Source organism: Podarcis muralis, chromosome 4 (assembly GCF_964188315.1).
Source record: "Podarcis muralis chromosome 4, rPodMur119.hap1.1, whole genome shotgun sequence".
NCBI classification, from domain to species: domain Eukaryota; kingdom Metazoa; phylum Chordata; class Lepidosauria; order Squamata; family Lacertidae; genus Podarcis; species Podarcis muralis.
In genome coordinates this window covers 41,365,100-41,386,851 of record NC_135658.1, presented here as the reverse complement: position 1 = coordinate 41,386,851, position 21,752 = coordinate 41,365,100, and the positions used below count along the sequence as shown (strand labels likewise).

Sequence of the window (21,752 nt, the reverse complement as noted above, 5' to 3'; positions counted from 1 at the left end):
GCTCTTCTCTCCTGCCCCGCCCACAGCCTTTAAAAATGCTCATTACGAGCGTCTCCCCTTCGCATAGCTCGTTCCTCTGGGGCAGAAATACAACCGGTGCAGAGAGAGAGCGCGCGCGCTCACACCCTTGACCTTCACAGCCTGAAGGGGGTGCAGTGAAAAGGCTGCGCTTTCCCTGCGCGTCCACACGGCGGCTAAACCGGCACAAGGGAACAAGTCCTAACGCCGCCGCCGCCGCCACAAAAAAGCGCTCATTTCCGCGACCTTGCTGTTTGGGAGGCGGGCAAAAAGCAACAAGTCTCCCGCGATAGGAGAGAGGCAGGCGGGTGGGAGGGAGGAGAAGGGAAGGAAGGCGACTCTCCCTCCTCCCGCACAGGAAACGCGCGGAGGGGCAGCTTCTGCTCACGCTGCAGCGCACGTGTCACTCTCCGCGCGCCCAAGCAGGTCGGTATAAAGCGAGGGGCGGCTGCCCGAAGAGCACCTGCGGGTCTCCCCACCCTCCGCCACAGAAATGGCTCCGCTCCCTTTCTTCTCCGTCTTCTATTGCAGTGTGAGGCGAGGCCGGCCATGCTCTTCCTGGGCAGGACGCCCATTCCAGCAGCCTTAACCCCACAGCAACGTGGTAACTTGCACCTAGTCGCCGCTGCTAATGCACCGTCAGCACTGGGTACTCTTTATGGCCGTTTCCCGACGTGCTGCAAATCTAGACCCCCCCCCCCCCCGCGCGCCTGCTACCATTAAGAAGAGCAGCTCCTGCCGCGCCGCCTGATTCTCGGCCGGCTCTTTCCTTATCTTTGGTAGCCGCCGCTGCTTCATTTCTTTGAAAATTCCCGTTTTGGAAGCCTAGCCTAAGCTTCTGCATGAATTCCAAGGGGGGTGTTTGAAATGCACGTCCCTTCGTTGGAGGGCGAGGGCCCGGAGGGACTTTCTGCTGGGATCCAGTTAGGAATGCTGCCGGTGCACGTGGATATTGGCGCGAGGGGCTCGAATACGCTGCCAATTTGCCGCTGCTCTTGTGGGCAAGTTCCCTTGTGCCCCTAAGAGAAAAGGATGCAGTTGGGGAAACCTTTGGGTTTGTTTTTTAAGGCGAGGGGAGGAGGTTTTCTGCGGGGCATGAGAACAAGAGGGTCTGCTGTGTGGAAGGAGGGGGGCCTCCTCCACACAACAATCGCTTTCCCTCCTTCTTTGGGGATGGGGAACCTGAGGCCCTCCAGATATTGCTGGAGTTAACACAAGGAGAGCACTCTTGCCCTCGGACTCTGCATCTGGTCGGCCACTGAGAGAACAGAATACAGTGCTACCTCTGGTTGCGAACGGGAGCCATTCCGGAGGCCCGTTCACAACCTGAAAAGAACGCAACCTGCGTCTGCACATGCACGGGTCACGATTCGCCGCTTCTGCACATGTGCGTGACGTCATTTTGTGTGTCTGCACACGCGCAAGCGGTGAAACCCGGAAATAAGCCTTTCCGGTACTTCCGGGTCACCGTGGGACGCAACCTGAAAATGCGCAACCTGAAGCAAATGTAACATGAAGTATGACTGTACAGTGGTACCTCGGGTTAAGAACTTAATTTGTTCTGGAGGTCTTCTTAACCTGAAACTGTTAGCACCACATTAGCTAATGGGGCCTCCTGCTGCCGCTGCGCCACCACTGCACGGTTTCTGTTCTCATCCTGAAGGTAATATTTCTGGGTTAGCGGAGTCTGTAACCTGAATCGTCTGTAACCCGAGGTACCACTGTAGTGGATTACTGTACATGCCCTTTGGCCAGAACCAGCATGCTCTAGGTTCCTACCTTCTTCATGCCCATCAGCCCCAGCCAGCCTCAGTAGTCAAGAATTGTGGAAAATGCACACCCAACAAAATCGTGGGGCACGTGCTGTAAGTTCCCCAACTCCCCTTAAATAAACAACTGTATTCTGCTTACTTGGTTATGAACAAATTGATTTGAATCACTGTGGAGATAGCTACCATTGCTTGGATATTTATGACTGTCCTGTGGAAAATATGGGTACGTGTGTTACCTATCCCGTTTCACTGTTCAAATGTCAGCTCAGCAGTGAGACTGCTGTGTGGTCTTCTGCAAGTACATTCACCCATTTGCAATATGGCGCAACAATGCTTCTTAATTGCAAGGTTTACTGAAATGATGTACACAAAATGCATACTCTTCGTTGGAGCTAAGTAGACCTGGGCTTGATCAGTGCTTGGACAGGACTAAACAGACTGAATTCTGGGATGGAATAAGGGTGGCAAATAAATATACTAATAAAGTTCTTTGAACATGAAAAGTGCTGTATAAATTGGTAAGAATTACATGCTGCTGTTTTTAGAAAGGGCTGTTTCAAAACACTAGAGTGTTGCTTATTCTGAAATAGCTCGTTTCCAAATACTGCACAGCAGTGATGCACATCCTTAGCTTGTTAATGTTTTGATTGGGCCTCCTCAAAGATTTGCAAGGAAGCATTATTGCTGTCTCCTTTCTCCCTCCCTATTTTACATTTGCATCTGTCTGTTCCTGTTAACCCCATTTTCCTGCAGCTTTTAAGTAGGTTTAAACGCAGGGGGACATAAAGTGGTACCCATTAAAATATTTAGTTTAAGATGTAGTGGAACGGAAAATGAACTAATGTTTAATGAATTACCTTGCCTGCCTAGGGGACCGCATAGGTTGCTAAATGGTGCAATGGTGATGTGTGCGTAATATCTTTGAGCTCCAAAATCTCAACATGCTTTCCATGAAGTGTTTCTGTGGCATTGTTAACGCTACTCCCTAGCTGAAACCAGCTGCTAACAAGCAGGCAGTGTTCTCCCAGCAGAGAGAATGGGAGGGTGGATTGAGGACATCAGGCAATTGCCATTGTCACAGAAAATGGCATGGGATCTCTGGGACTCAAAACAGAGCAGAATTTTAAAAGCTTTATCTTAAAACTAACATGCATGCAATCTGATAATGGAGGCTTGATGAGCTGAGGTGACCCTGCTGAGATGTGATTAAGTTTTTCCAGAAAGCCTGTGTTTTGAAAACATAGAAGAGGAGCTGTGAGCTGTATTAGGAAAAAAATGCTAAAGGGAATATCTCATGCAGAAGCAAACCAGTTAAGACTAATCTATGCATACATGTACATCACCCAGTGTCTTCTCAATCTGTATTTGCCTCTGGAAAAGAACAGAGTTTCCAGTTAGCTGACTTTCATATATGTAGTATGAGATAATTTTGACATATTTTAATAAGGTGATACTGACTTGCCCTTAAATATACATATTTGGTGTCAGATTCATTGAGCTATCATCAGTTCAGACCTAATGAACGTATATGTGAAGTTAAGGGTTTTTTTTGTATTACATGTATCACTGTACAATGTTTGAATTGAATTGTATTTGCCATTTTACCACTCTCAGTTTGAAAAGGTCCTTTTGGCACTCTTCAAAATATTTTTGTTTTAAAGACCTTGAGCAATTTAATAGGTGCAAACCTGGCCACCCCTTTTGATGGTCCAATCCTCAGCTGGTTTACCCAGGCTGCAGTTCTGTGCACACCTAGGAGTGTGATTGAACTTGGTCTTACCTCAGACATAGGGCTCCTCCTCCTGCTTATTCATCATTTATCCTGATTTGCTTGCACAAAGCTTACTTGGAGGTTAGATTATATCTGGTCTTTTTGAGCATTTGTTCATGGGACAGTTGTACAACGCAGATTCATCCTGATTCACTTCCAAGGTGTTTACACTTCCTGTTAATCATTCATTCACCCCACACTTTTCAGTGCATTTTCCTCTCACTTTCCTAACTGCAAAAAGTCTGTTTTGTTGTTGTTTTTAAATGGATACCTTGCGCTAGGGTAACATAGTGCCTTAATCCACTTTAATTGCAACAAGCTAATGTTGAATTTCTTTTGCAAAATAGTGATGCTCTAGAGGCACCCTTAATGTTTTTGCTACTTTATGCAGGACCATGCCCAAGAAAGGAGGGAGACGAGCTGCAACAGAGAAGGAACAACGTTTGCCATGTAAACAAGCAAAAGTGGAAGCAATCTCCCCTTGGCTTATGAAATGTGACCATCCAGAGAGCGTATTTGAAAGTTTGATCTTTCCTGTCAAACAAGATGAATTTTTCAGAGAATATTGGGAGCAGAAGCCATTGCTGCTTCAGAGAGAGGAGCCTTCTGTGGCATTGTACTACCAGTCTCTTTTTCACTTAACTGACCTGAAAGACATGGTCAAAGAGGGTTTGTACTATGGAAGGGACATTAATGTCTGCAGAAGTATGAATGGGAAAAAAAAGATTTTTAACAAAGATGGCAAAGTCAGCTATGAACAGCTGAAGAAAGACTTTGACCAGAAAAAGGCTACAATACAATTTCACCAGCCCCAGAGATTTAAGGTAAGATCCATCAGGTGTCTGTTGTTGTTGGTTGCTTTTGGAGTTTTAATCTGGGATTCTGGAAATTTAGGGAGTAGGCTGTGGGACTCTTACAATCAGCTGTTGCCAACCTAGATTGAAGAGTCCAGGGACACTGCTAAACTGACTGAGAAGCCATAAATTACTCCGTTTTTATATTGTTGTATATCAGTCCTAATTGGTAAACATCCTATTCCCAAGCAAATGAATAATATATTGCCTTTTGGCTAGTTCCGTTACCTAAAACATCCTCTGGTACGTTTGCTTTTAACATTGGCTTCGCTTTAGAAAATTGGGGAAATGATACAATTTAAGCTTAAACTTACTTGATGCATTTTTCTGTACTCAAAGGGGGTACCACTGAGTGCCAGTCTTGCAGAAAACATGGGCTCTTAGAACTACGATGATGATATAAAACCGGTATTTCTAGTGTAGAAGAAAGAATGATTCAGGATGTCCTTCTGAGTCTTTGGGAGGAAAAAGTCACCTTTGGAAGAGGTGAGTGAATGCCAGTTAGAAATTAGTATTCCTTTTGTGTACGAACTACAGATTGTTTTCAGGAGAATTCCCTTACAGAATCATGATTAAAGTATAACAGGTGGGACCAAAAATAAAATAAAATGTTGCAGTGTAGTCTAACTGGCTTAGTCTTCTTTCAGGTCATTCTTTGGCATTTCTGTCCCCTCCTCTGCCCCAGGTTTTCTGACACACACATCTGTCCAGCATTTTGTAGCTCCTGAGCATTGTTGTTTAGTTGTTTAGTCGTGTCCGACTCTTCGTGGCCCCATGGACCAGAGCACGCCAGGCACTCCTTCCTTAGTCTGTGCTTATTAGGCCACTAGGGATTTTCTCTCTCTTCTTGCTTCAGCAAACTTAGGGGTTCCCCTGAGGATGCTAACTCAAAAGACATCATGAACCATTCTCATTTGTACACTAGAAATACTGGTTTCATATCATCATTGGATTATCTGATACATAAATTATATGTTGATAATTGCTGTTGGGTAAAGAGGAAGTGCCAACCTAGCAGTTCGAAAGCACCCCCGGGTGCAAGTAGATAAATAGGGACCGCTTACCAGCGGGAAGGTAAACGGCGTTCTGTGTGCTGCGCTGGCTCGCCAGATGCAGCTTTGTCACGCTGGCCACGTGACCCGGAAGTGTCTGCGGACAGCACTGGCTCCCGGCCTATAGAGTGAGATGAGCGCACAACCCTAGAGTCTGTCAAGACTGGCCCGTACGGGCAGGGGTACCTTTACCTTTACCTTTTAAAGAGGAAGTGTAACATATGATGAGCGGGAACAAGATACATATATAGTACAAACAATTGTTTTTTGTTTGCTATTCAAATTCAATTTGTGGATTATGGAATTATGACAGTGCATGAGAATATTCTATAAACTCAAATGTTACATACTTATATCCCAGTAGCCTATTTTTAGAAATGAAGCAATGAGCCCTTTAAAAAAATATGTATAATGAAGTTATTAAACAAATTGATTTGTAAGGAAACACTGCAGTTAATGCGTTGGTGCCTGAGCTTGTGCAAGCTGCTTCTACTTGATTTTTGCAGATTTCCTGCTCTCACTATACTATAGTCTTCTATGCCACACATCCAAGGCCTTTCCTGACAGTTACCTGGAGTGGAGAGTCAGGGGATGTCTGTGGTTGGAAAAGCTTCATTGAGTAAGCAGACATTGGCTTGCACAACTCGATTCATTTCAATAAAAATAACTTTATTTGAAGGGAAAGCAAAAAGGAGCAGTGATTTGGTTGGCTGGAAGGAATGGCCCAGCAACACTATGCAGAACAGGATTTAGTTGTATATTGTTACCTGTATAAGTGGCTTAATTGAGGTTTGCATTGGCAGGCATCTTGAAACCACTTACACTGGATCTAAGGAAGGAGACTGAAATTAGCATGTGTTGGAACTTCTGTTTTCTGCCTACTTCTCACCTAGCTTGCTGACATGTTTTCAGATAATGCAGCAGCTGTATGAATGCCTGTGTGTGCAACAGACACACTTTCCCTGTGGGAAAGTTGCACTCTCTTATTCTTCTGACCTTTTATAAAGCAGGTCAGGCAGACATCTTGTTTAGAGTGATACATGTTTTTGGAACAACTAGAGTGCAAATATAATGGGTAAATATGATGAGAATAATGGAGGTTGCCTTGGCATTGTTAGCTGTTTCTCTGTCTCTTCCCTCCTTTTTTCTTTTTCTTTTTAGGATGAGCTCTGGAGAATCCAGGAGAAGCTGGAATGCTACTTCGGCTCATTGGTTGGATCTAACGTTTACATTACCCCTCCAGGGTCCCAAGGCCTGCCGCCACACTATGATGATGTTGAGGTAAGAGGACCCACAACGGCCAGTACGTTTCTTGTTTGCAAGAGTTTCGCAAAGTAAAATTAAGTTACAGGTAGGTAGCTGTGTTGGTCTGCTGTAGTCGAAACAAAATAAAATTTAAAAAATTAAAAAAAAAAGTCCTTAGCACCTTAGAGACCAACTAAGTTTGTTATTGCTTTGAGCTTTCGTGTGCATGCACACTTCTTCAGATACACTGAAACAGAAGTCACCAGACCCTTATATATAGTGAGAGGGTGGGGAGGGGTATTACTCAGAATGTGTGATCGGCTGATAGGTGTGGTAAACCTGGTGACTACTGTTAATGACTACAATTGGTCTTCCAGGAAAAAGCAAGGGGTCAGATGGCTAAAAATAGCTTTATCATGTATAATGAGATAAGAATCCAGTGTCTCTATTCAGACCAGGTCTCTCCATGGTTTTAAGTTTGGTAATAAGTTGCAATTCAGCAACTTCTATTTCCAGTCTATTTCTGAAATTCTTTTGTAATAAGACAGCTACTTTGAGATCTTGTATAGAATGCCCTGGGAGGTTGAAGTGTTCTCCTACTGGTTTCTCTGTGTTGTGATTAATTTTGTGGAAGTCATTACATGCTTCCACAATAGTACATGGATGCACATATCACATGTGGATTCTGTTCGAAATAAAACCTAGTACTACTTTCAACATTTACAAGTATTCTGTTCTGAATAAAGAACTGACTCGCAACAAATATCTATTCCGTAGTGAACTTAGCTGAAGTCTGAGGAACGGTGAAGCTTTTTTTTTTTTTTTAATAGATATTTTTTATTGCGTTTCTTTTCATAGTTTTGTATATTCCAAACAGTACAGAAAAAACCAAGTACAAGAAACAATTTTTTTGATTTTTTTTAACAAAAGAAAAAGAAAAAACCTTAATAAGGTTATAGATATATAAAAGTTCCACTTTCCGTAAATCCCCATTGGACTTCCCCACACCTTCCAGATCTGCGTTCTTTGTAATAACAATATCAGCAATTTGTTACCTTATTTCAAACCTTATTACAACTTTCAATTATTATGTCTCCGTGTTCAATATATTGTATCTCAATTTTGATACCTTTAAAATAAACATAATATGTTTGGTTCACTTTGTCTTCTTTTCTCATTTATCACTTGTTTTACCATTTGCTTAATCATATTTGCTAAAGCATAACATTTCCAATAACATGCACTATCTTAAGATTCATACAACTTATAATATTTTTGCAAATAGTCTTTAAATTTTTTCCAATCCCCCTCAACTGATTCTTCATCCAAATCTCGGATTCTGCCGGTCATTTCAGCTAGTTCCATGTAGTCCATCAACTGCGTCTGCCATTCCTCCAACGTGGGTAAATCTTGTGTCTTCCAGTTCTTTGCAATGAGTATTCTTGCTGCTGTGCTAGCATACATAAACAAAGTTCTGTCTTTCTTTGACACTTTCTGGTCCACCATGCCCAATAGGAAGGCCTCTGGTTTCTTAGGGAAGGTATACCTAAATACCTTTTTCAATTCATTATAAATCATTTCCCAGAAGGCCTTCACTTTTGGGCAGGTCCACCAGAGATGAAAGAATGTCCCTTCTGCCTCCTTACATTTCCAGCATTTATTATCAGACAGGTGATATATCTTAGCTAGCTTGACTGGGGTCATGTACCACCGGTATATCATTTTCATAATATTTTCTTTCAGGGCACTACATGCCGTGAATTTTATTCCGGTGTTCCATAACCTTTCCCAGTCTTCAAACATAATGTTATGTCCCACATCCTGTGCCCATTTTATCATGGCAGATTTAACTGTCTCATCCTGTGTATTCCACTTAAGCAGCAAGTTATACATTCTCGATAGTATCTTAGTTTTTGGTTCTAGCAGTTCTGTCTCCAATTTCGATTTTTCCACTTGGAAACCAACTTTTTTATCCATTTTAAAAACCTCTTGAATTTGAGCATAATGTAACCAGTCTCGCACCTTATTTTTTAGTTTGTCCTGACTCTGCAGCTTCCAATTGTCTCCAATTTTTTCAATTATTTCCCAATATTTCGGCCATTGGGCCTCCGTATTGGGCCTTTTTCGAGCCTTGGCCTCCATCGGTGATAGCCACCTCGGGGTTTTACTCTCTAATAAGTCTTTGTATTTCATCCAGACTGCAAAAATTGCTTTTCTCACAATATGGTGAGGAACGGTGAAGCTTTTTGATGCTTACTGACTTATGGTCTTTGCAGGTGTTTATCCTACAGTTGGAAGGAAAGAAGCACTGGCGACTCTATAAGCCTACTGTACATTTAGCTCAAGAATACAACACTGAGCCCGAGGAGAAGATAGGGACCCCAACTCACGACTTCATATTAAAGGTATTCGTGTCAGAAACACCTCTGGGTGCCTGAGCTATAGATGAAGAAAATGTCTAAGACCTTGACATAGTTAGCTCGCTGTTGGCGAATAAGGTTGCCTGTCCCCTCTAGGTCTTAAAGAGAGAGATTGGTTGTCTTGTTTGACATGGCTTATTCCGCCATGCCTCTCCTTTCAGTCACATTTTCCAGCGTCACTTCCACTATTAGGAGAATGAGAGGGCACAGATGTGTCCTGGTGTTGTTCTTGTTATTTAGCAGTCCCATTTTGGAAGTTGATTTAAATTTGGGTAGTATTGTGAGCTTCTATCAGCTGGCAATGCTTCATGCATCTGTAGTAAACTGCAGTGAATATCGTGTAAATTTACACACTTCCAGGATTAATACAGTGGCACTTCGGGTTACAGACGCTTCAGGTTGCAGACTCTGCTAACCCAGAAATTGTACCTTGGATTAAGAACTTCGCTTCAGGATGAGAACAGAAATCGTGCCACAGCAGCAGCGGGAGGCCCCATTAGCTAAGGTGGTATCTCACGTTAAGAAAAGTTTCAGGTTAAGAACGGACCTCCAGAACGAATTAATTTCTTAACCTGAGGTACCACTGTACCTATCAATGAAACAATTGCTTTGTTTCAGTTTGTTTTGCTGCTGTCTTATAGTTCTTATTTTATTGCTTAGTCTGAATTAATTGTACTTTGTTGTTTTTTGCATTTCTGGAGCTTTCTGCATTTGTTATTTAGTGCTGCGCAGTGTGTTTTATCTGCTGCTTTGGCCTAGTACCTGCTGCTCTGCCTTTTTAGTATTGATCATTGTAAGCCAACTTAAATACTATTCACTTTCCCCCCTTTTTTTCTTTTTTCTATAAAAAAGTAGGTTTCTAACAGTCCATGTAGCTTGGCTGTAGGATTTTGGATGTCTGCAGCACAGCTCTACATGAAAATGGGGAAAATTCTGTAACATGACAGAATGGTCTATTCAGCTGTTTGTGTTTTTGTTATTGAGAGAGTAATTTTTCTTTATTTTGCAAGCACAGCAGCGTAGCCTTAATAAACTGTCAAAATAATTTATTTTTAACTGTCCTGCCCACATTTTCTTCCAGCCAGGAGACCTGCTATATTTTCCAAGGGGGACCATACATCAAGCTGACACACCTCCTGGGATATCGCATTCTACTCATGTGACCATCAGCACCTATCAGAACAAGTAAGCACTCTGCCTTATTCTTCATGTATGAGTTTTCTTGTCAGTGACTTTAAACTAAATGAAAACTGGCAAGCTATTTTTATTTTGTTTTAGCTATAGAAGATTTATATTCTATACTGCTAAATTAAGCCAAGCTAACCAGTTTACATAAAGCAGGCATGTCCAAAGTCTGTTTCGGGGGCCTAATCCGGCCTGTTGGTTGGTTTAATCTGGCCCCTGTGGCAGTTTATTTCAATCCTAAAAAAAGCTCAACGGTTTTGGTTGGCCCTTTGGTTGGCCCTCACGGCCCTTCACTTCATCAAATCTGGCCCTCTTTGGAAAAAGTTTGGACACCTCTGACATAAAGCAACATAAAACATTCATTGTTTTGTTCTTAAGGGAAATAGTATTAGCTTAGAAGATCTGGGGTGGGGAACCTTCGGCCCTCCAGATGTTGCAGAACTACAACTCCCATCATCCCTCATGTCTTTCCAATAGGCAAAATCCTTAATTGGAACAAGAATCTCTGCTACATTAAGCAGGGATTTAGAGACAAGAATGGGAGGCAGTGAAGAAGTAGGGGAATAATGAAGTCATGTCCTGGGTTTCATGCTGGGGTTTTGTGTTCATGTAGTAAACATAGCTGGAGGCAGCAAAGTGATTTTTTTTCAAAAAAATCAAAGACTGATTCAGCAGCAAATGGAACTATAGTTAAGTTGGGACCAGAAGCAACAGAACAGCTGGTTTTTGAAGCCCATGGTACTTCGCTTCAAAGCATGTTTGTACTGAATATGTTCAGGAAGAGATTTCCATGCTGTGGTACCATGAACGTCGTGTAGAATAGCCACAGTGCTAATTGGCCTTGTCACGAAACTCTTTGTTTCTTCTGTGGAGATTTGGCATTTGCAACTCTGTGGTCATTGTAGACTCCTAGGCAGCCCTCTGGCTAGTTCCTCCTCCTTCAGAAGGACAAAGGACAGGAGAGAGCATTCTCTGGCAGCCCCAAAGCTGTGGAACTCCTTCCCTACAGAGGTGTGCCTGTCACCTTCATTATATAACTTCCAGCAAATGTTTAAGACACACCTCTTTACCCTGCCTTTTGACACTTGAGATGTATATTTTTAAGGCCCGCCTTATTTCTGTAGTTGTATGTTGTTTTAAACTGTTTTTAATCTTGAGTTACGATGTGTTTTGATGTTGTAACCTGCCCTGGAACCTTAGGGTGAAGGGTGGGTAATTAATAATAATAATTAATGGCCCATCCCAGGGAGGGGTACCCAACTATAATGCTGGCTTGATCAGATCACATTCCCTGGATTAAGGTGTTTGTCACTTCTCCTTTCCACCTAAATCCAAAGAAGCGCTCTAGGTTCTGAACCAGGGTCTGTCATCATTAATGGACTGGATGAAGGTGAACAAATTGAAACCTAACCCAGAGGAGACAGAGGTGCTCTTGGTCAGTCAGAAGGCAGAACAGGGAACAGAGATTCAGCTCATGCTGGATGGGCAAAACACTTGCCCCCAAAACACAGGTTTGCAGTTAGGGTTTTCTCCTGGACTCAACTCTGAATATGGATGCCCAGGTCTCTGTGGTGGCCAGGAGTGCATTTATTTGCACAGTTAAAGCTGGTGCACCTGTTCCATAAAAGATGTCTGATTTGGCCACAGCCTTAGTTACATCATGTTCTAACACGCTATGTGGGGGCCACCTTTGAAAAGTGTTCAGAAACGTCAACTGGCTCAAAGAGCTACAGCCAGATTGCTGACCAGGACTGGTTATAGGAAGCAGGCGACTCCCTTGTTACAACAGCTCCACAGGCTACTGGCCTGTTTCAGGGCACAATTCAAAGTGCTTGGTTCAAGCTATCTGAAGTATCAGATTCCCTCATATGAATCTTCCTGGGGAGGCCCTTCTCTCAATCCTGCCACCCTCACAGGCACACTTGTTGCAGACTTGGTGGCTGCTTCCAGACTGGAACTCCCTCCCTAGAGAGGCTAGACTGTCCTTCCCCCAGCAAGTGAATACCTCCTTTGGGCTTTGGGGAATTGACTGCTTTTAATGAAAGGGCTGGTCCCATGCTATATTTATTGTAATTATTGGTATGTTTTAAACAGTTGTTATATAGTTTTTAATTCTATCAATATTTAACTGTATTTCAGGGATTATTTTTCTATGTTTTTAGCAGTTCTTATTTTTATCTGTAAGCGGCCTTGAGTGCCACCAGGGGAAAAGGGGTGGGATAATAAATGCCATATTTTTCCGTGTAAAAGACTAGGTTTCCCCCCTAAAATATAATGTCCAAAATTTGGGTATGTCTTATACATGGGGGCCATCTCCCCCTATTTTCTTAAATCGGAGTCCCCCAAAATAGGGGCGTCTTATACATGGGGTGCCTTATAGACAGAAAAATATGGTTTGTTTATTTATTTACCCACCTACCTACCTACTTACCTCTGTTGAGGTGGACAATTTAATCCATTAGACTTTTCCATGCTGTTTCTCACCTACCTGCTTTTTCTGTACAGGAGACCACACTGAAGCTGTGTTACACTATCCTAAGCAATGCAAGTGGATCATCTTTCAGGCTCTTGTAGCTAGCAGCCTGTCAATGACCTATGCTTCCTTAGGATGCCCTTAAAGGATTAGACTATATTTCCTGATCACCTAGGATATGAGTACACATATGATAGTATTTTTCCTAAACTTTCTCAGTTTCAGTCCATGTGGGTTAATAGGATGTGCTGGATGAGTCCTTGACATTCAAAGCCAGTTTTGCTTTCTCTTTATCCTCGGCAAGAAACATTGCTCTGAATTAACTGGCTTGGCATTAATGCCTTTGTTTCCCTCCCCTCCCCCTTGTATGGCAGCTCTTGGAGAGATTTTTTGCTGGACGTGGTTCCTGGACTAGTGTTGGATACGGCGAAAGAGGATGTTGACTTTCGGAAGAGCATTCCAAGGCAGTTACTGATGGTAAAGATGCAGCGATAAAGAAAATGAACAGCAGTGTGTGCTTGCTGTCAGAGGAAAAGTGCATAGCCACCATTTTAAACACAGAGTAACTCCCATAATCGCCACTAGTAGTTTCATAATGTTGGAAGAGGTCAGCCTTGTTTCTTAGCAGCAGATCTTCTTTACTGCGCGGTCACATTTGTTTGTAAAACTAAGCCAGAAAGCTTTTTAAACCAAACAGTGCACAAGCTGCACCCTGGCACCTATAATAGTCCCAGCAAGTGTAGGAAAAACTGCAGAGTTTTGTTATGGGTCTTGTAATAAAGAGAGCTAATTGCTAGCCTTCATGTTTCCATCTGTAGCTTGACCCAGTAGCTTTCAAAGAAGAACACTAAATCCAAATTAATATCAAATTTTATGTTTTCATAATGTGGAATTTCAGTCTATGTAACTTAGCCATTGCTGCCTTCCCATAACTGGCTACAGGAAGAAGAGTTAAACCGAACACTTGTTTGTTCAAAAAATCTTGCCTTTGCAATTCTGTCCCAGCACAGCAGGTGATGATGATTACAATTTGTTATTTGGCCTTCACCCTAAGGTCCCAGGCTGGGTTGCAACAATAAAACACAACATTAATATTAAAACACAATATTGCACAATATTAAAAACTGTTTAAAACAGCTTATAATGACCAAAATAAGGTTGGGAGCCAACATCTGTAATGCCTGGAGATCTTTGGATTGCATTCTCAAGTAAATTAGGATCGTGTTTCTAACTACTAGCATAAATTCTTTTTGGTCTTTTTCTTTAGAAGGCGGATTTATCTGATTCACCCAAGCAATTAAGTGGCTTCCTGAGATGCCTTGCAGACCGTCTGGAAAATGGTAGAGAATTGAGGTCATCCGACATGAAAAAAGATTTCATTATGAACAGATTACCTCCTTTCTTGGGGACTAGCTTTGACTCTCTGGCTCCAGGTAACATTTTAAGTTTGCAGAGGGTGCTTTTCATAAAGTGTGGGGACTGGGAAGACAGTTTGTTCCATAGATGTAGCAGTAAACTGTACAATAAAAATATATTTACATAATTACATATGGAACCGGGCCATAGATTAGTTTAATGTTTGGATTGGTTCAGAGAGCCTGTACAGATGTTACATTTCTGAAGATTCCCTTCCCTTCTTTCCTTTTTTTGATATTTCAATTAGCATCTTAAGAGGGACCTAGAGATTATACTGCAGCAGCTACGTCAGTGATAGATGGCATTTTGCATTTTTTTCTAATTAGGAAAATAGCATGTGATCTTCCATGACTCTGCTTCAGCTGTTATACTGTACATACAAGCTGACTGAACTAAGGAGATATTTACAAGAATTAGCCAACTGCATTAACTTCTGCACCTGCTCTTAGTCAAGAGAGATGTAAGCAGCACAGGCTAGCTTGCTGCTCCTCTCACTTAACTAATATTGCTATTCTTCCTTGTCTAGGTGGAGCACTACCAAAAATAGACAGTACAATCAGGTTACGGTTTAAAGACTACACAGTAATTACAGTGGAACCAGACCTTTTGGTGAGTACAGAGGAAGTGCTTGTAGAGACTTGCTTTTCAGTGAGGAATTGGGTGTATGTTATTTTTAGGCTGCTTGAATCCCACAGCATGTGACTGGGATTTGCTCTGACATTATAGCAATTCAGTTCTGTTTTGTAAAGGGAAAGTGTTAGTGTTTCGTAGGAGTTTCAAAGACAGCCTTTGAAATATAACCAGGTGCTGGCCTTAGCTAAGGAATTTCCTAATTACTACTGCTAAAAAATAAGAAAGGTGAGGCTTCTAAAGTTATGGTAAAATGGAGCAAGTGTGTTGATTGATAAATACAATGTATTATCTGTTTTTCTCTTGTTTTTTAGGAAGAGTCTCGCAAAGAAATGGTTTTTGTCTATCACTCTTTAAAGAACAAGAGGGAAGTTCATATGATGGGGGATGAGGATATGAATGAGGATGGAATAGCAGAGGTTTGTTTTTAATTCTGCTTGTTAGGTCAGTTATTGATGAAGTCCATGTGGAAATTCCTTATTTCCAGATCTGTCTTTTCTAGCCCCTCTCCACACCTGGTGCTGGTCAGCAGTACGTTAAGTTTTTGCCAGACTGCTGTTTGGGTTTGTTGGTTTTAAAAGCTGTGTACATTTTGTTGGCAATATGAGAACGCTGCTGGGTCAGATCAAGGACCCATTTACTCCAATTGTAACCAGCCAGATCTCCAAAAACCCACAGGTGTAGTATGAAGGTGGTAACTGATAATCAGCATATATTGCCTGTGTGCCTGGAGGTTGCATTTAGCTAGCCTAGTCAATGTAATATAGAAACATGTGTTGATAGATTTATAGTAACTGTGTTCATCTGTATAACAGCAGTAACTAATGTGTCAAATGTTTAGTTCAATATGGCGTTAATAACACACACTATCTTTCTTTATAGACTCATGGGTTACGATTTCCGCTCTCACATATGGATGCGTTGAAGCAAATTTGGAGCGGTAACACTGTCCGTGTTAAAGAATTGAATTTGACTTCAGATGCAGAAAAAGAGAACTTGGTGGTATCATTGTGGAGTGAATCGCTCATTGAAGTAGTCTAGAGGCATGATCCAGTCAAAGTTAAGTACTCATAGGTCTCTTAGATGTTGCTGGGAGAATCAAGTGTGCCCTTAAATTAAAATAGAAGGGAACTAAGGCACCAGCCAGCCAAAGTTAAAAGTGCTTAAATCTGCCATTGCACAGAAACAGCAAAACATTACCTCAGGCATACAAAGGCTTTTTACATAGTTTTTGTATGCATAGGGAGTAAGGGTGCTACTAGGTTTGTTGAACATAAAAATAACACAGAGAAGGGTAAATGGGGAAGCTGTGGCCCTCAAGGTGTTGTTGGACTCCCAAGCAGTGGGAGATAAGCATCCCTGGTGCAAAGTAGGAATGAATGGTTCATGCTTTTCCTGGTTTCAGTAGTGACATAAGTACAGTGGTACCTCGGTTTACGAACTTAATCCGTTTCAGAAGTCTGTTCTTAAACCGAGGCCTCCCACCAGTCGGCTTCCGTTCTTAGACTGTAAACCAAATCGTTCGTAAACAGGGCTGTTCTTAAACCGAGGTACCGCTGTACACCTAAAGTAAGGCGGCCTGGTCTTGCCATACGAAAGTCAGTGACACCCCAAATTGTGGATAGTGCCATGGGTTGCAGACATAAAAGTGACGGCCCTTTTTGGGGGTGAAAGTGTGCTTTGTTGTATAGAAAAAGCCAGCCTACTGCACTGCATCTCATAAAGGATGCATCATGTAATTAGTTGCATGAAAAAGCAACAGTAAAAGCACAAAGGAGCAGAAGCCAGTTGATAACTATCTGCCCATGCCAAATGATACAGAATTACCTGGGTGTAACTATTCAAGGTGTATAAATTGAGAAGAACCACACACACATAAATATGTGATAGTAGTATGGCATCACAATAAGTAAGAATGGAACGTTGTTACTTACTGTGATGCTTCCTCCTTGTTTGGTAGGCTAAGGCATCCACTGTGGGTTGTGTCTTTCACATTTGCCTATTGTGTGAGCTTGCACCATGGGAGGCGAGAGACTGAAACAATTATGGTTCTCGCACACTTTATCATTTGCCTTCCTTTCTAGCCAGGCAACAACTGGATGGAAAACTACCACATGGTTCAGTTTGCTTCATTGATCAATTAATAACATTTGGGCAGCACCTCCCATAGATCAGTATGTGGGGCATTTGTTTTTAATGCTCCTTCATCCTTACAATTCTGTACCGGTGTTGTGAACAAAACCCAGGAGGCCTTTACCACATTCTTGCCCACCTCACCCCCAAATGCAAAGCATTGTCTGTTCTATTGTTTTTGTCTGCTGCTGTCCTTTTTACAATTTAGGGTGACTGTGGTTTTTCTTAAATACTGTGATCTTGTATTTATCATGCAAGTTTCCTTGTAATGGCTTGGCACCACAAGGTAAGCTTAAAGCTACCTTTATATAATGAAGGTTTGAATTGATACTCAGAAAACAAAGCAATACATCTCGTGTAACGAAAATAAAACTGCTGATACTATTTTGAAGTATTTTTAATTCAATAGCACAGAGAAATGTCAACTATATACACTATATATAAGGTCACTTTTGGACAAAATGTGATAACTGGCATTCTGGTTTTTTGGGGGGGAATTCTCCCTTGCATCATTTAAAAAAAATATTATTGCAGTTTGTGATAAATATACCTTGATCAGGATAAAGGCAATCCACCCCTTCTATCCTTTAACACTTTATATACATTAAATATACACACGTACATTCCAGTCAGAATGACCCTCTAAACTCTACAGCACAAGTATATTGTCTCTGTGGGTACAAGCCTTGTGGACAGAAATAGTCCCACAGGTGCAATAGAGCTGTTTTGGTCCCCAATACCACCATGTCTAATAAAGTTACTGGTCTTTCAAAGCACCAGTCTGTAAGTCCTTCACTTTCGGGAGCTGTGCCTGTGGTGGGACTAGAGCAAATACAGCCGTACCTTAGAAGCCAAACGGAATCTGTTCGGCAACCAAGGCACGGCTTCTGATTGGCTGCAGGAGCTTTCTGCATGCAATCGGAAGCCACATCAGATGTTCGGCTTTCAAAGCATGTTCACAAACCGGAATACTCACTTCCGGGTTTGCGGCTTTCGGGAGCCAAAACGTTCAACTGGCAAGGCATTCGGCTTCCAAGGTACGACTGTATCCTAAAAGTCTGCTGCACTTAAGAGTGCAACTCCATTCATACTTACTTAGATTCCTGTTGAATCAGGCTTACTCCCCCCTAAGTGGGGTTTTTATTGTAGTCATAGTTACATAACACTGATACACCAAATGAGAGCATCTTATTTGAGGTTGACTGGATTTTACATCGTCTTGAAAGCACTTTTTAAAAAAAGTGTTAAATGTAGTTTCAGAATTGTTTGATTTTAGCATACACAAATTCCATCTATTAAATAAGTGCTTCAGATGAAAATACATTTAAAGATCCTAGTGATGTAAAAAATGAAAAAGTAGGTGTATTATTTATTTTACAATCTAAAGTGCTTATTAGGATGCAGTGCACACACACATATGCAGCATTTCACCTTGCATAGCTCCCTTGGTTCTAGAAAAACTAGGTTTTTTAGGATACAAAGACTGAACTGCTGGTAGAGGTTGTGCAAGAGCCAATCAAGGCTGCTGTTACTGGTGTGAGCTACTGCAACAGTTTGCAGCCCAGGGGTGCCTTCTGCTTCTGCAACCAGTGACAGGAGATGTGGCAAGGTCAGTTGTGTCTCCAGAATGCATGTGGTTGATGGCACAATGCAGCAGAGTTGTGGCTCAAGCCCTTAGGTAGATGTTAATATATTAAGAATGCCATATCTTCATTATAAAAATAGAGGTTTCCCCCCAAAGTTTTTACTTTTTCCTTAACTGTGCAGCTATAGCAAATATGAGAAATCTAGTCTTACACCGTTTGGTTTTAGCTATTCAAGCTTGATGTTCAATTGTTTCCAAAAAATACATTAAGGTACACAGAAATAACGAACTGATCCAGCTTCCAGGTGCATAACACAGTTGCATGGAAAGCTACATGTGCAAGCAGGCCCTGAACATGTGGCCACCATTTTCATTTATTAACATAAGAGGTTGCATACCTCAAGCCCTTTAAAAGTGGTTAAAATTCTGCTAAATTCAGTCCTGTGGCTCCTCATTTCCTGCCAAAGTAGCCAGTCAGAAGGATTTTAATTACTGGGGGCTTCAGATACACTGGAGTGAACTGTATTAGACTGCAAATTTAGTTTTAAACTCAGACATTGTTTTGCACAGTTCCAATTTAAGTTTGAGTTTAAAACTAAGAGCAAAGATGAAAGTAGAAAGGTTCTTGCAGGATAAGCAAAGACAGAGCCCCAAGTCTGAATTTATCTTCAACTGGAATTTTCATATCCTTTTTCACTTAGGTTTTCTGTATTTTTGGAAAGTTTTTTTTTTAAAAAAAAAACCACAACAATTTGCATATGTAAAGTGGTACAAATAGTGCTGGTGCAACTTTCCAGAAAACAGCTGAATGCGTGGTGTTGACTTGTTCTCTAGTGGATGAACTATGCTAAGGCTTAGAGCTATGTTAAGTTTATCAAACACTTGTGGCGTTCTGATTTTAATAACTCATAAGTGGAAAGAAAAAAACCCAGGGCACAATCCAGCCAAAGTTAATCACTGCAAAAAGCAACCATATACTTTAATCTCCCTAGTTAAACACTTTTTAATCTCATTGATTTTTAACTGGCTGGAATTGTGGCTACAGTAGGTAGACTAGAACAACAGCAGAAAGTTTTCTATACAAAATCTGAATCATTGCCAATATTTCTCTGTGACAATGCTCTGTGCATTACCAAGCTGCTAGTGAATAGTTTAAACTAGTCACTAGATCTCTTACATAAATTCTCCTCTACAATAAAATACTACTGAGAATGGAGAATTAGCACTAAGCTTAACATTAAATAAACTGTCTTTTCATATACAGTTCTCAAAGCATTTGTTTTATCGCCATTTTGAGTTACAATGATGAAACTTACCTGAGGCAAAACACTCAATTTTTCAAAAGTGAGATATATCTAGATATGAGGAAACAGTGCAATAATCAAAAAGCTTCTACTTGTAGCTTAAAACTGTAGGAGATGCATTTCAGCTCAAAATTTTGTTGTTTTTTAGCTCTCACATGGTAAGGAAAAGGGGGGTAAAAAACATATAATTAGCAAGTAGAGAATGTTTGCATAATCACCACTGTAGCATTATTGCTTAATAGCACTCTGCTGAATATGCCATTGCTCTTATGTAGTATATCTGTTCACAAGGGTAAAGAAGACAATATAAGATTCAGCATTCCATTGCCACTTAAAACATGTGACAGTTTTGGATTCCCTGGCTAGCAGAGTCAGGCACATTCTATAACACGTTCCAGTGCTGTGTGACTTCAGTAGTTTGTTCAACAGTGTTTTCATCCCACATTTGTTCAGAGTTTAAAATGCCTTTATAGTGGAGTGAGACACACTCACAATATTTCGAAGTCCCATATCTGTGTGCATTTGCTGGTGTCAAGCTGGTTTACAACAATGTGGCTCCTGTCATAATAATATCCTCCTAAAATAAGAGACATTTAAGAAGGTCAATAGTTCACGTCAGTTCATTATTGATTATTTGTAAGTCTATTTTTTCCATTGCACTAAATGTGCAGTACAGTACTTGTAAAATAAAAAAGGTAAAAGGTACCCCTGCCCGTACGGGCCAGTCTTGACAGACTCTAGGGTTGTGCGCTCATCTCACTCTATAGGCCGGGAGCCAGCGCTGTCCGCAGACACTTCCGGGTCACGTGGCCAGCGTGACAAAGCTGCATCTGGCGAGCCAGCGCAGCACACACGGAACGCCGTTTACCTTCCCGCTGGTAAGCGGTCCCTATTTATCTACTTGCACTTGACATGCTTTCGAACTGCTAGGTTGGCAGGCGCTGGGACCGAACGACGGGAGCGCACCCCGCCGCGGGGATTCGAACCACCAACCTTTCGATCGGCAAGTCCTAGGCGCTGAGGCTTTAACCCACAGCGCCACCCGCGTCCCTAAAATCCCTTGTAAAATATTAACACCTAAAAACCATTTTAAATTTTGTTTTCATTAGAAAACCCTCTTTCAAGCTAAACTGGAAGCAAGATTGTGACAATATAAAGACGTGATCCAGAATTAATTAGTCCTGCACAGTGTATTTCAGGCAATTTTTTTTTTTTTGCCTTATATTTTTTCTGTTTTTCTAACTTATGTAGGATAACTTTCCAGTGTGCAAAGAGCTGCTATCTATAAAGGTTTTCTTTATGATTCTACGAACAAGTGGTTGTATTAAAGCTGCAGTGAGGCCTGGGTCTGTCCAGACTCTGTTGATGCCCTGGCCCTGTTATTGAGTGCTGGTAATTGTATTCTTAAGCTGAGATCCTAATGTATGCATGGCAATTTGGAATGCAAATACTGACATACATGAAAAATTTAACCTCAAAGTCAGGCAGAAATGGCATACTTTATAACAGGGATGGCCAAACTTCGCCTCCTGCTGTTTTGGGACTACAATTCCCATCATCCCTGACCCCTGGTCCTGTTAGCTAGGGATGATGGGAGTTGTAGTTCCCAAACAGCTGGAGGGCTCTATAAGGCAGCACTGCAGAGTATTCCCCCACCCCACCCCACCCCACCCCACCCCACCCCAAAAGCTAAGCAAAATATGATCATTGTAGCTAAATGGATTATCCAAATTCAATCTTGGATACACAAAGAAATTAGTGTGTTTTATCATTGTTTATAAACACATGAATCTTTGAATTGGTTTCACTGCATGCTTATGGAAACTGCAGCTGCTGCTAGCATAGCAAAGTAATATTCTTTTAGATTCCATTGTTACTGGCAAGACAAAAAACA

At 41.6% G+C, this 21,752-nt stretch overlaps 2 protein-coding genes across 5 annotated transcripts in view; one reads left to right on the top strand and one right to left on the bottom strand.

The window, feature by feature from the left end:
* The first annotated feature begins 280 nt into the window (after positions 1–280).
* Positions 281–17,353, top strand: RIOX2 (ribosomal oxygenase 2). Of its 3 annotated transcripts, none has more exons than XM_028726807.2 (10): positions 281–444; positions 3,953–4,385; positions 6,629–6,748; positions 8,989–9,117; positions 10,214–10,317; positions 13,165–13,267; positions 14,058–14,223; positions 14,733–14,815; positions 15,151–15,255; positions 15,719–17,353. In XM_028726807.2, the coding sequence occupies exons 2-10, from the start codon at positions 3,957–3,959 to the stop codon at positions 15,875–15,877; spliced, it is 1,398 nt and encodes a 465-aa protein (XP_028582640.2). In that variant the 5' UTR covers positions 281–444; positions 3,953–3,956; the 3' UTR covers positions 15,878–17,353. The 3 variants fall into 3 exon arrangements, with proteins under 3 accessions (XP_028582640.2, XP_028582638.2, XP_028582641.2); XM_028726805.2 differs by lacking the exon at positions 281–444 and adding an exon at positions 451–622; XM_028726808.2 differs by lacking the exon at positions 281–444 and adding an exon at positions 451–667.
* CRYBG3 (crystallin beta-gamma domain containing 3) overlaps positions 17,351–21,752 on the bottom strand; it is a 64,579-nt gene continuing 60,177 nt past the window's right edge. For both annotated transcript variants that reach the window (XM_028726802.2, XM_028726800.2), the window contains one exon: positions 17,351–20,435. In XM_028726802.2, coding sequence (XP_028582635.2) covers positions 20,347–20,435 — 89 coding nt within the window. In that variant the 3' untranslated portion in view covers positions 17,351–20,346. The remainder of the gene's footprint in view (positions 20,436–21,752) is intronic.

What these genes read in the sequence shown, in the direction of transcription:
- RIOX2 (XM_028726807.2), top strand. Translation starts at nt 3,957, where the DNA reads ATGCCCAAGAAAGGAGGGAGACGAGCTGCAACAGAGAAGGAACAACGT. An exon ending in CACACTATGATGATGTTGAG is followed by an intron (nt 6,749 to 8,988) that starts GTAAGAGGACCC and finishes TGGTCTTTGCAG; the next exon opens with GTGTTTATCCTACAGTTGGA. An exon ending in TTCCAAGGCAGTTACTGATG is followed by an intron (nt 13,268 to 14,057) that starts GTAAAGATGCAG and finishes CTTTTTCTTTAG; the next exon opens with AAGGCGGATTTATCTGATTC.